This window comes from Gasterosteus aculeatus, chromosome 14 (assembly GCF_964276395.1).
Source record: "Gasterosteus aculeatus chromosome 14, fGasAcu3.hap1.1, whole genome shotgun sequence".
Lineage (NCBI taxonomy): Eukaryota > Metazoa > Chordata > Actinopteri > Perciformes > Gasterosteidae > Gasterosteus > Gasterosteus aculeatus.
This window is the reverse complement of record NC_135702.1, coordinates 9,422,618-9,435,924: the sequence shown is the minus strand read 5'-3', so window position 1 is coordinate 9,435,924 and position 13,307 is coordinate 9,422,618. Positions and strand designations below refer to the sequence as shown.

The 13,307-nt window shown below is 43.4% G+C and overlaps 1 protein-coding gene across 6 annotated transcripts in view; it reads right to left on the bottom strand.

Moving 5' to 3' along the window:
• Positions 1 to 1,830: 1,830 nt before the first annotated feature.
• nsmfa (NMDA receptor synaptonuclear signaling and neuronal migration factor a) overlaps positions 1,831 to 13,307 on the bottom strand; it is a 29,520-nt gene continuing 18,043 nt past the window's right edge. For 4 of the 6 annotated variants that reach the window (XM_078087929.1, XM_078087923.1, XM_078087926.1 and 1 more), the window contains 8 exons: positions 11,487 to 11,617; positions 10,930 to 11,013; positions 10,775 to 10,808; positions 9,898 to 9,968; positions 9,613 to 9,692; positions 8,976 to 9,078; positions 5,456 to 5,531; positions 3,611 to 4,683 (listed from right to left, as the gene is read on the bottom strand). In XM_078087929.1, the coding sequence (XP_077944055.1) occupies positions 4,586 to 4,683; positions 5,456 to 5,531; positions 8,976 to 9,078; positions 9,613 to 9,692; positions 9,898 to 9,968; positions 10,775 to 10,808; positions 10,930 to 11,013; positions 11,487 to 11,617 (677 nt within the window). In that variant the 3' untranslated portion in view covers positions 3,611 to 4,585. Of the gene's footprint in view, positions 4,684 to 5,455; positions 5,532 to 8,975; positions 9,079 to 9,612; positions 9,693 to 9,897; positions 9,969 to 10,774; positions 10,809 to 10,929; positions 11,014 to 11,486; positions 11,618 to 13,307 lie in introns of all 6 variants that reach the window. The other 2 variants (XM_078087924.1, XM_078087927.1) reach the window with 1 other exon arrangement.

The following is a 13,307-nucleotide window of genomic DNA, read 5'->3' as shown; positions in this document are numbered from 1 at the left end:
TCTGCTTTTTTTTCTTATGTTATATTATTATTTATTCTTCTTTTATTTAATCCTTGTTTATGTGATTTTTGTCATTAATGGTATCAGTATCTGTCTATCTGATGCATTTTCCTTGGAGTGGATCAGCTCTGTTGTTGTTTGGCATGTAACTCTTTCTTACGGCTGATTCGTATCGTAAAGAACTGTTGACGTTCAAGTTGGAGTTTCATTGTTATTTGAGTGTTTTGTGCTGAATTGGCTTCACTGTTCTTGCGTTTTGACTTCGAGGCCTCCCTCACACATGACTGATGATGAAACTCATCATGGCCGTTGTCGGACATCCATCTCGAGATTTCTTCCTCCTATTCAGCTGAGAGAACAATGTCCTTTTTTGTATGATGTCTCTGCTGCTCCTCATAATCCGCCCGTCTCCCACTCACCTGTTGCTATCACGCAAAGCCATTTCCTTCTCTGAACTTCTACATTTTGTGCGTGTCATCCAAGGTAATCCTGACGTGCACCTGCAGCGGTATAACCGCTTTGGTGTTGAAAGGCCCCACGTAATTTGACTTAACTTTAATAAAACCACGTCTGATCGAGTAAAGGATCAGAATATTTCCTCTGCTCCTGGAGAACGCGGATACAAATACCAACGCAACCACGGCCTCTTCATGCACGCCGCTGTCTGAAGCCACAGGAGGTGCAATGCAGAGATGATGCTTTTCTGTCCTTGAGAGACTGAGTATTCCTTCGATCGTTGGACGCTCACACCATGAGCTGTCATTATATGCGGTTCAACACTTGTCTCTTGTCTCTCTACATTTTACGCACCTTTTTTTTCTGTTTGCAAAACGTCTTGTGTGTTTGTGTCTGACGCGTGAAGAGAGCGCTGTGAAACGTGATATTGCTGTTTGTAGGGAAATAAAATAAAGCATAAAGCTCCTAGACGTTGAAGGCAGATAGTGGCCTGTTCTGAATGGACTGTGGTTGATATTCCGGTGATATTTGCAAGCTGTGTTTTGCATATCAAGCTCCATGCTAATTCCTCTTTGAGTGGAGAAGAGGAAGAGAAGGAGGTGGGAAAGCGCCGTGCACGAGGCAGAGTGCATGGAAGGCAGGTGCGTGGAGATTAGGGATTGAGACGTTTCTGGGACGAGGCGATAAGGCACCTCGCTACTTTCTGTGTATCAGGACGCCCTTATCTGCATTTTTTCAATACTGCGTTGCAGCAAAGACAAACTAATTGAAAATCCGTGTTGTTTATGTCTACTTATCCCCCTCCTGTCTCCTTGTGCCTCCAAAATATTTTCGTCGACGAGTCTGAACCGAGGAAGAAATCTGCATGTTAAACCCCCTTTACGATGATTGAGAGTTGTTTCTCTTCGTTATGAACTCGCTGCCTTCCTCCATTCTGCTACGGCTGGTGTATCCGTATAGATGCCACTTGGTTAGAGGTTGGGCTGTTGATTTGTCTCAAAGCTTCTCATTTGACCTGTGCACTGACCACAGTTCACTTCAAGTGGACAATCCTACCACGCATACAACCAGTGAGAGCCACTGGCTTCTAATGGGAGGTTCCCAGGGATCGGACCGGTGCTCTTTGTAGAAGATGAAACAGGAGTGAGAAGTTTTCTAAAACATGAAATGGGGTTGTAATGTGTTTTGGTCTGTTTCGGTGAACTTCAGGTCATTTGAAATGAGTGGAACATTTTGACAAACTGCAGTTTTTCTGTGCAAAGTCTGTTTTCGTCAAAAACAAAAAAGATTTGACCTTAGAGACATATTTCCTTTTTTATTTCCCAAATGAGTGCAATTAAATGAAAGGCAAATAATACTACACAGACCAAGAGACAAGTAGACACATTTGCATCTTTAATTAGATTTCCAGTAATTCTTTTTTTTTTTTTCTTTTGCTGAAGAAGAAAACAAGGAAGCTCTCTCAAGCTCCTGAGTCAGAGTGCTCTTCACATCACAGTCATTTCAGCCCAGTAAATTCAAACAGAGGATTAGTTGCCAGTAATTCCTTTATAGACTGGATATGACATTTGGTGTGACGTTTTCTATGGCATGAGAACAACACTTTCTGAATCGACTAAACCCATCACCTAAACTTCACCAGTGTCCGTGTTTCTGATCTGAAAATATACCAAGGTGTAAAGTTCAGAAAAAAAAAAAAATTCCATTAAGCAGCTGTTGAGGGCAACATCTTTTAGGATTCGGCAGCTTAATGCTTCTGCTGGAATTAAAATGGCTCAAAGATATGACTCGGTTCTCCCGAGTTCTGGGTTTTAGATCTGGAGTGAAAACATGTGCTGCGTGACTCAGGCTGAGAGAGCACTTCTCTGCGCCAGACAAACCGAAGGCCAACGCTGCAATGTCAGAAAGAGGTCAAACGCAAATGGAAACCCGAGGTCCGCCAGCAGAGAGATGAAGAGCACTCCAGTGAGACTGGTTGACTTTAACACAAAAAGCCTCCACGTAATGCTCCAAATATTAACACGCTTGCACAAATAATGACAAATGGGAACGCGTTTCCCGTACACAGGAGAAGGGTGTCTTTTCCCGTGTACGTGTGTTACATCTTTTTCTACGTGCGCTCTTTAAGCGGCCTGCAGACACGAGGCGAGCGCGACTGGTCGACTGGTCTGAAACTCGAGCGGCAGCGTGTTCCGCAGACGTCGAGGGGCCGCGCGCAGGAAAGTGCTGCAGCGATTGGACGAGCTCTGAGGCGCGGCATCTCGCGTTGGTGCCACATTCGAAGAAATGACAGCTAAGATGCCCCAAAAAAAAAAAAAAAAAAAAGTGGGATTGCGGCACTAAAATCTGGCAACGGCCCGTTTCTCACGTCGACACATTTAAAGCAGTCGTGGCTCATTTTCTACTCGTTTGCCCCCCAAACATCTAATGCTAAGACCTTTTGGTGCTTTGAGTGTCTCTGCGTTGGTCCACTGTCGATGCATTCTGCTGCAGCACACTGCGTTATGTTTGGGGTGGCCAGCAGTTGCTGTGACTCACAGGGTCGCTTTTTTTTTTTTTGCTGCTGTTATATACTGCCATTGACTATCCGCTGACTCACATAAACCGGCCTCTGCTTTCTATCGTCGTGCTGCAACACCCTCAATAAACCTGAGCCCCTCACTGTGTGCGCGGTAAATGGGCCGGGCCCAAGCTCCTCTCCACCTGCGACCCTCCTTATTCTACGTGGGACGGCTCAGGTCACTTTTTTTTCTTCTTTTAACTAGCCCACACCTGGCCGGGGCAGCGGACGGCTGTTAACAGCTTAAAACCCCGGGCGGATCTACTCAATTCGGAGTGCTCCGGTCCTTTTTTAGACTGGATGGCCGCCCAGTGAAGTGAGCGGTGGCGGAAGCTCTTTGGCTGCCATTCATAGACGCCACGAGTGTTTGGCAGATAGCGAGAGCAGCTGGAGACGGTGACAGCGGCCGACTAAGTGGCCTGAACCTTCTGCAAAAGAGCAGGAAGGATGGTGGTGTGGGGTGGGAGTCCTACACTGCAGTGGCAGGAGCGCTCGGATGGCTGTTGCATCCCTCTTGACATCATTAAGCACGCGAGACAGCCTTGGCGTGTATGTGACAGAGAGAAAATGGGGGGGAGAAGGTGATAACCATTATTTTTGCTTGAACATTGGTGCAGAATGAGGAAATACACACAACACTTTTTTATGATTTTTTTTTTTTCTTTTTCTGTGGACATGGAAAAGACATCCAAACACGCACACACTCACACACAAAATCAATCAATTTTTCTTTTTTTTCCCCCTCTTTTTTTTTTTTTTATCAAAACATGAAGCTGGATTTCTCAAACTGAAGGTACATGAAGAGATAATACATTCATTCCAAGCAATGGCAATGAAGATTACAATATCTTGATAGAATAGACAAAGATTAATTAATTCATGGCTAAAACCTGAGTTATTCCAAGTATTTTTATATGAAACTGCACAAGAATGCACATCAAAAATAAATTATGCATTATTATTATTCTCGTGTATTATTTGCATGACTAAAGCTATGCTAATATATTGATGTGATATATACACACATTGACTTATGGATTATCTATGTAAGTGTATAGTTAGAGGTCCGGTCAAAGCGCAGAACCACCTGATGGCAGAATGCGTTTCAGATCCTTCTGAAGCGCATCGGCCTCAACGTGATTCTTTGCATCTGAGCTGTGGCTGAAATGACATTTGTTTTTTACACATTTTAATTTTGTGTATTCCTTTCGCTTTCTTTCCAAGAGGCAAAGGAAGTCTGTGACGAAGACAGGGACGGTCCAGTTGTCTCTGCTTTTTTTCCCCACATTTTTTCTTTTAATATGTGTTTTTTCTGCCCTTTTTTTGATCCTTTCTCTGAAAATGAGGAGCGGAGGCACAGCATGATTTAGGTTGACTTCAGCCACCTTGTCCTCCCTGTCGTCCTTCCTTCTCCCCTCCCAGTCCTCTCCAGGATGAACTCAGGCGGGGCTGTTTTTATTGAGTTGAAGGGTCGAGCGCTATAGTCGAGCAATGTTCAGTTATTGGATGGGTTTTATTTTCATTGTAGGACTCCTCTGCACCCATTATCTGTGTGTGGGGTTTTTTTCGTCACAAAAATTCCTCGTATTCCAAGAGTTTGGAGTGCTGGCGTGTCTTCCAGAGCCGGTAGAGGCGGAAGTCGAAGTACATCTCAATCACCTCTTTGCCTTGATTGGTAAACGAGACAGGAAACATTTGAATTAAGTGTCAAGGAAGAAAAATGTGAATCCGGACCATGATTCTTTTTTTTATCAGATCCGTAAGATCCAATAAGCAGATGCTGTATTGGAACAGCTGTTACAAATATTTTCAAATACGCTGCGGCAACTTTCCAGGTACGGGAACCTTTACTCGGATGACATTGACGTTGCCTCAAAGTACGATATTTTATACGTAAATAAACATTAAATTGTAGATTTGTATGAAGTGTAACGTGGCTCGACTTCATTTGAGAGCTTCGGATCTCTAATGCACACAAAAATAACGGGGAAGATTTTTAATGAAAGTGAAGTGCTGAAGGAGAGTGTCTGGTTTTTCAGCTTCCAGAGGTTCCTGGAACTGACTGCGGGCTTTTGTAAAACGGACTACAGTGTGAAAGTTCTGTACGTCTCTTCTCCCACCTGCAGCTTAAGAGCGGCAGAGTGCAAAGTAAAACGATTACTGGGTGTTGTTCACGAAATGGTGTGAAGCCCATATGACTTCCATCACTGAAGTCAAATAAAATAGCTCTTCAAAACATGTGACATACGGCTGAAATCCTTCTACTTCTGAATTTAGGGAACTGCTGTTGTGAGTGAATTCCAGAGCTTGATACAAACTGAGACAGTTTCTCTGGGTCGCCTCACGTGTAAATACGCGTGTGAATCCCGCCGTGTGAATCCCGCCATGCGTGTGCTCTGCGTGTGCTCTGCGTGTTTGGGTGCGTTTGCTCGGCCTCACCCTGTGCAGACAGCTCCAGCGGCGACTCAAACTCGACAGAATAAGGCCTCATCAGATTCTTCAGTTTCTGGAACAGCTGTCGGGCCCGAGATAAGAAAAGAAACCGCAATTAATCCTACTGCACTTGGATACACGGGCAGCGGGGGAGACACAGAACAAACACACACACGTGAAGAAACACACAAGAAAGGCAATGAATCCAGCTCATTACTGCCAAAGAGATATATGGACGGTTGTCCTGAGCCGGTAACAAGGAGGACAGTAAATTAGGGGAGAGCATGAAGTGCAGTGTCTTTCCTGCTTGTCTTCGTATAACCGCCCTGCCTTTCCATGAAACAGCCCGGCTTGTTAAAGGTAGAGAGTAGGACTCACGGCCACTTTATTAGCAAAGAGTCCCGTGTCCAGGAAATTAAGAGCGGCGATTCACATTTTTCTGTAATTGGGGAAGGAATTTTGAGCATTTTGACTCCTGCAAGCGGTTTGCTCACATGCCGTTTGCTCCGTGTGAAATGTATCACTGGTTAGTCGCCCCAAAATGGAAAGCATCTCTTCAGGTTCCAGCTTCTCATGGATGTTTCTCTCAGTTTTAAATCATGGTACATCTTTGGGATTATGGGTTGTTGGGTTGGACCAAAAATGCCGTTTTTAATTTTTTGGGCTGTTTTTCGGGCCGATTATTCATTATTTGTAAGAGACTGACGGAGCATGGACTGAAGGGTAGACGTGATGCAAAAACTGTCTTTGACCACAAAGCCGGTTGTAGCTGTACCATTCTGTCTAATCCGCGGCGTGTATAGGAACTACACTGCAGACTAGATTCTCCATACGCAGGGCAACAAACAATAGAGACGGGTCCAACGCGGTTCGAACGCACATCTGTAAGGGTGTGAAATGTCTGCATCGTCACAGCATTTTTATAAAATATAAGCTTCTACTAATCCGATAGTTGTGGGCGGGGTCTTGAGGGAGGCTAAAGAGTACATGCCGAGAGACAAATTCACGTCTGTTTAAATCGATTGTGTCGCGGCCAATAATCGGGCAAGCATCACTTTGAAATCTGGTAACATTTTTAGTTTTAGACCGAAGCCACGTTTAATCAGTCGAAAGAAAAAAACAATGTAGTTATCAATGGTGAAATAATAATTCATTGCATTCCAAAAGACTTTAATCAGGGCTGTGAAGCAGTTTGAGGTTTTTCCCGTCGTCTCCTCTGCAGTTTCTCACTGACGTGGTGCTCTGCATGTTAAAAGCTCACTGATTCCTCTGGAATTCAGTCATGAGGGATCCCGATGCCTCCTGTCAGAGAAATCAAAGGCCAACTGCGCTTTTGTCTTTCACTTTATAATGTTTAAATGGAGGTGGTGGAGAAATGAAGCTTTCATTCCCGGTGTTTGCAGTCCTTTGAAGAAGATGAAAGAAGATGGCTACATGACAGATGTGGAGGAGAGAATGGTTGGGGAGACGCGGCGTGTCTGTAGTGCAAAGACAGCTGGAGGCAAATGGCGGATCTCAAATAATGTGCTGCAAGTGGGGTAGTTTCCTTTTCTGTTTTCACCTTGCAGTGTCATAACTGTGTTCTTCCAGTAATCAAAGGGCAGCAGGAGCCCAGATTCATATCATTGAAACTGTTAGGGATTTAAGACAGAAGTGCACCCCTAGTGGTGGAAATCAAAATACGTGTAATAATGTTTAGTGTTAGAATTGTAGTTTGTGTGATGTTAGATATTAGTTATTACATTAACATGTTAGATGAAGTGAATGCAATTTGAAATCAAACAGAATTTATAGTCATGATAATCATATAAACACTGTACACATTAACATTCTGTCACAATGTGATGTAAAAACCTGGGGACGGATGCTAATTGCCGTCCTTTATGGATTTCTCCCAATTTTATCCCCAAAGAGGTTTTTTTGGGAGTTTTTTCTCCTGTCAGGTAGTAAATGAACAACAATGTAAGGCAGCCAACTGAGGCAAATGTTTTGAGAACTGTTTTAGATCGTATGATGAAGTGTGATGAACGGTGATCATTAATGATGGGTTGTTGTAATTAAGGTGCACTAGTTATAAGATAAAGACTTAAACGCTGTATGCTTTTTTATATTCACTCATTGAGGCATAAAGCCAAATGTATCTACATTGAATGCATTGGAATGTGAGGGACAGATAGTACAGAGAGGTTCAGGTTACAGCTGCAGCTTCACACCTCGATGTAAAAGGGACAGTCCAGGAGGGGACACTTTGAAGGGGAATCCAATGACATTCAAATGCACCAAAGAAGACACACTTCAAGAGTTTTCAAAGGACCAAAGTGGGGAAAGGACTGTTAGAATTTTCCTGCAGCCGCTTTGATAAGTCGCTTTAGATTTGCTCAGAGAATTCTCTATTTCGCGAAATATTTTACTGTTCGTTTTGTATTTCACTTTGTAATTGTATTCCTTATAACGTTGTTTAGTTAGAAAATACTTTTTGATTTTTGAATTTACGCAAGCTGACTCTTTTGTATCTTCGTTGCCGGCCGGGACGAGAACAAGGAGTGAGGCCTCCCTCGAGGGCTTTCCGAACCCTAACAAAACCGTATTGGAGAGAGAACTGTGTTTAACAAATAGCTTTTATTGTGCATAACCACGATATAATTTAATGTTATAATGTTATTGATGTATGAGTGTTGCATTGCATCGAAGAACATTCAGCACACCGCTCAAATGAAGGAAAAACCTATTCGCATTCGCTGATATTTGAGGCCCTAGTGTGCTTGCAGACGTTTCACTGTTTCAACATCAAGAATGCCACTTTGCACTTTGCGAGGTCCAAAGTACTATCCTGCAGAGAGCTACGGCCGCCGCTCCATCAAACATTTCTAACATCAGCATCCGACCACACAAGTAAGTGTCCACATACTTTCGGACGTGTCTGTGATTGTCCGTCTGGGTGGAGATATCACTGACGTGCAGACTGCCAGACTGTCCGTCAACCCCAGGGAGATCCACTTTATGCAACAAAGCAATCTGGCAGACATGGCCGGAACAGAGGTCAGAAAAAACGCCGCTGTCTTTGTTGTGCGTGTATGAAAGTCAGATATGTGGATTAGGAGAGAAGAGACGGGGACAAACGTGGTGAATATCTCACACCGTGAGAATGAATCTGAAAGCAGATGGAGGCAAACGGGGCAACGAGGGGCAAAGGGCAGGGGTGAGCGTGTTCACCTAAACGAAAAATACTTCATATTTACCATCTCATGTTATGAAATCGGTTTGTGTGCCACTAAATCTTTGCACATGCGACTTAACACCGACCTGGAATTGGATTTCTACTCTTGCATGACGATTTCCGATGCCCCCCCCCCAGGCGTAGGAATTCATAGTGTTCAATTATATTTTACCGCCCCATAATTATTGAACAACACCTCCCTGTATGCTGCAAAGCAATTGTGTTCACGGTCTTTTATCCAACTTGGGATACAGACTTTTTGGGGGGGGGGCGGTTTGTGCGTGTCTTTCTTTGTCGGCGTCCGCGTACCTTCTCCCCGTTGGGGTTGCCCAGCACGTAGCATCCCATTATGTGGATGATGTTGGGCTCTGGGTTGACTTTGCTCATGAAGCGACTGAGCCTCCTCCAGAACCTGAACAAAGACAAAGACGGTTCCACTGAATGTATCGGCCCGATTTCACAAAACGCAGGATGTTATTTTTAGAGAGATTGGCCGGAGTTGTTTTTTCTAATGTGCTGTTGGAAAAGGCTGTAAGCCTTTTATGTTTTACATTTAAAACAAACATCGCCTATTCAAAGATGTTCCCCTTGGGAGAGATTCACTATGAAATGATCGCCCAAGTGCAACATCTTTGATTGCATCTCCTGGGAGCATTCCTGGAGACGGTGTTCACATTCTGAAAATGCCACACAGACCAGTGGTCTCTACTGGTCGACCGACATGGACGATTTACATGACAAACTTTGTGAATTAACCTTTAATCGAGATAACCGACTGAGCCCTCTTCCTGTTGCTGGTATAATAAATCCCTCAAGGAAAGAGCCGCTGAGGTATCTTATAAAATATTTCTCTTACTCGGTCATAACATTTAAGCGTCATGTCAGTGAGTTGCGTGTGAGTTGTCATGTTATTGGACAGAACGGAACCCGTGGAACAAATACTTACTGGCTCATGTCCTCCTCCTTTTCCACCTTCGCAAAAGTCGCCACTTTATTCTTCAGTAAATACAAGTGACCGGGGCCTCCCTAAGAAACCCGTGCAGGAGTGAAACCCATTACTACTATTACAACGACTTATTTGCAATTCAATTAATTTGAGATTAGATCCCAGAGGAAAGTACTTAAGACGTTCACACTCGTCAATATGCAGTGTATGAAACACATAACCGCCAACATCCCAAACAAAACGCACAATGTGAGCCAAAATAAACAAATCTGCTGGGTTCCTCACCTGACAAAAGATGAGCATCCTCCAGAACTTGCTTCCCCTCCTGTAAGCTGTGAGCTTCTTGTCTATTTCCTCTTTGAGGGACAGAAAAAAAAGAGTTCTGATTGATGTGACTGATGTGAGCTACAGGGACCGAGATGTGAGCGGTGAACTCCGAAATACTCTGGAGGTTGAGTGCGAGTACAAGTGTAACAATACGCAGTGGAAAACTCTAATGTGAGATTCAGTTTGAATTAAGTTCAACATTGTGTAGTTAAGGAAAGGTCACAGCAAAATGAACAGGCCAATGAAAGAAAGTAAAATGGAAACATAGAATCTGTCGAGTTATTCATCGACATCCTCTCACAAACTCAGTTTGTCATCTTTACAATCTCCCGAACTGGGAGTTTGTCTCTTTTCATCATTTTCAGAATTTAGAACCACATCCTAGAATACCACAATGTAATCTTTTGCTTTTGCAGCACTGTAACTGGTCGTATATGAAATGCACAATTTAAGCCCAATCTAAGTTGCATCTTTTGAGGAGAGATTCAATCTCGCAGGTACGGTTTAGCCTGTGCATCATCTTTAACCCTCAACTCCCACGCGTTGAGTCACAGTTCAGACTCCTACATGAGTCCTCAGGCAAACTGCTGCCCAGTCAGCGCTCACAACATCTATATGCATCATATGAATCTATATATACATGTGTATCTTTGGCCCTACTTTTATTTTTACCGTCCGTTAGTTGAACACGGTTTTATTTGCCTCTTTGCATTTGTCACTTTTATATTTCTAGTACACGTTCTTAGTCATAATTTCAGAATGTAATCTTTTCTACAGTATTATTCAATATTGAATATCTACTCACTAGACCGGTGTAAAAGGAATATTTACTCACCCAAAATATCATCAAAGGTTGCGTGTTCGTGGTCCTGTGGAAAAAGATGAAGCAAAATCATCAGTCAGACTTCAGAGTCTAAAAACAACTCGTAGGCTTTGTATGTCGAAGGGTTGTCGCGCACACGTGTCAATCAATGTCAGGGTTCAACTCACGTAGAGGATGGGGATGATGGAGGGGTCGTCCCTGCGAATTATAGTGGGAACGTACTCCGCCTTTGGGACTTTGGAAGAGATCAGCTGAAGGTGAAGTAAGACACCGGAATGATGAATTTAATGGGATGTGAGGAAATGAAAGAGCGGGAGAAATTGGAGCCAAGTGGAGAGAAAAGGGAGAGAACTGCAGTTAGAGAGAAATTAGAGGAAAGAGTAAAATAGCGACGATCACCGTCTTGTGCCTGCAGGGAATGCACAGCTCTATATACCGCTCACAGCGACACGGTGTACATTAGCTGCATTTAAAATACCTCATCTGGATCTAAAGCTACCTTGCTAAGATTAAACCATTTCAACCTAAACTCAATCGATGTTTAATCCTCAAGTAACCATTTTCTAAAACCGCCATCTTTATTGTGCCCGGTTTATCACCGATTTAGCTGCAACAAATCACATTTACATTCTTAAAGGGACAATCCACCAATTCCATTTCCAGAAAGCCTGCATCCAAAACAAATGTTGAATGTTGAATATGACGGGCAATATTAATCTAATACCATGATTTTGGGAGGAACAAAGTCGTCTCCTTCACAGGCGAGCTTCTCCATCTCGCGCTCCTCCTCCCAGTCTACATTGTCATCGAGGCCTCCTTCGTCCAAGGTACCACAAGACGCTTGAAGGTCTCCACCTACAAGAGAAGATATTGCACCGGTGAGAAAAAATAATCCCTTGAAGGCAGATCGTGGGCGGCGAGAAATGTGACAAAGACCTGGGAGAGCAAATCTAGGAGTGAAGGAAGAAGGTGTCCGGGTAGTGGAGAGGGGTGAGTGCGGAAGAGGAGGAAGGATGGAGTTGTTAATAATGGTGGTGACATAAGAAAAGTGACAGATGGAAAAGGGACAGCTGGCAGGAGGAGGAAAAAATGAGTGACAGGAAGCGTGGCAGCGCAATTTCTGGCAATTTCTCAGAAAGTAATGTGTTGAAAACCATCAAATTGTGCTTTTTTGAAACATATAATAATGTATATTAGTACACATATCTTCTTATTTCAACATGTTTTAAATAGGATCAACTGATGAATAGTACTTTAATGATTGTAAAATGTAATATTATTGTGTCACTATCAAAACTAGCAGAGGAACTCTTTCACATATTAGCAGCTCATTGAATGAAACGCAATTTGGGCCTCGGAATGTGTTACGAGCAGAGCTGTAGCACTCGAGTCTGCTCTTTTTGGACTGAATTGTCTGTCTTGTCCTTCACTATTGACCTCGACAAAATTGCAAAAATACCCCTTAACATGCCGGAGATGATCATCAAAACTGTTCTCAGTATTATTCATCTGATGTTAGAAAATGCATCGATAGGGTTTATGGATGTATTGTATTTGAAAAAGACTATAATGGTCTCAAACGGGAGGTGACGCAGTTATTACCGTCTGTCATTAGAGGATATTCATCTAATTCAATTCAATGGCCTTTAAATCCAGTATCAGTCAAGTTGACTATCATTTCTCTCATAAAGAAAAAACTATAGGTGCCGAGTGTGAAGTAGCAGTTTGAAAAGAGAATGAAAAAGGATCAGATGAAGAGACTGACGACTAATGTCGCGCCTCCGGAGAAAAATACCTTTCCCTCAGGAAAGCGGCATCAACCACACCATTAGCCTGTCATCAACAGTGCATGTACCTTTCATCACACTCTGAAACACAGAATCGCTGAAGATGCAGGTGGAGAAAAAACAAACATAAAACCACAGATACTCCGACATCCACATAGACGACAGCACGTGCCAACAGTTTGTGTTGAAATCTCTCAATCAGAAGCCTTTCAGAAACACAGAGACGCGCGTTCCTCGCGGCAACACGTGTACTAGTTGACACAGTCGGACTGAGACGCACACACTCCACTTTGGAAGACATACTCACAGAAAGTAGAAGAAAGACCCACGGTCATAGGGAGACAGATGGACAGGGTCAGAGTCAACGGCAGAGGCGGTCAGTTTGTGCGTGTGTTTTGGGTGCAAATGTCACTGAATCGCGTGAGATGACAAAATGTCCCCGTACTTTAACAGCGGTCTACAGTACACACAGAACAGTACACTGTCATTACAAGTCCTATTTGGCATGAGTCTATTTGTACACACTGGAAAGTGGCTTTAACTTTCAAGTACGTTCCAGGCGGCCGTTTATGAGAGATTAAAGGAGCAAAACCCAACATTTAAAAAGATACCAACAATTTACAACTGTCTATGCGAAGATGAAGTCTTTCCGAGCAAAGAATGAAGTCGCCGTGTCGTCCTCCGAGCTTTCCTTGACTTAGTCGGGCTTCTATCGAACATTAATGCACGTGATGCACTTTGGCTCTGCACTGCGTCCA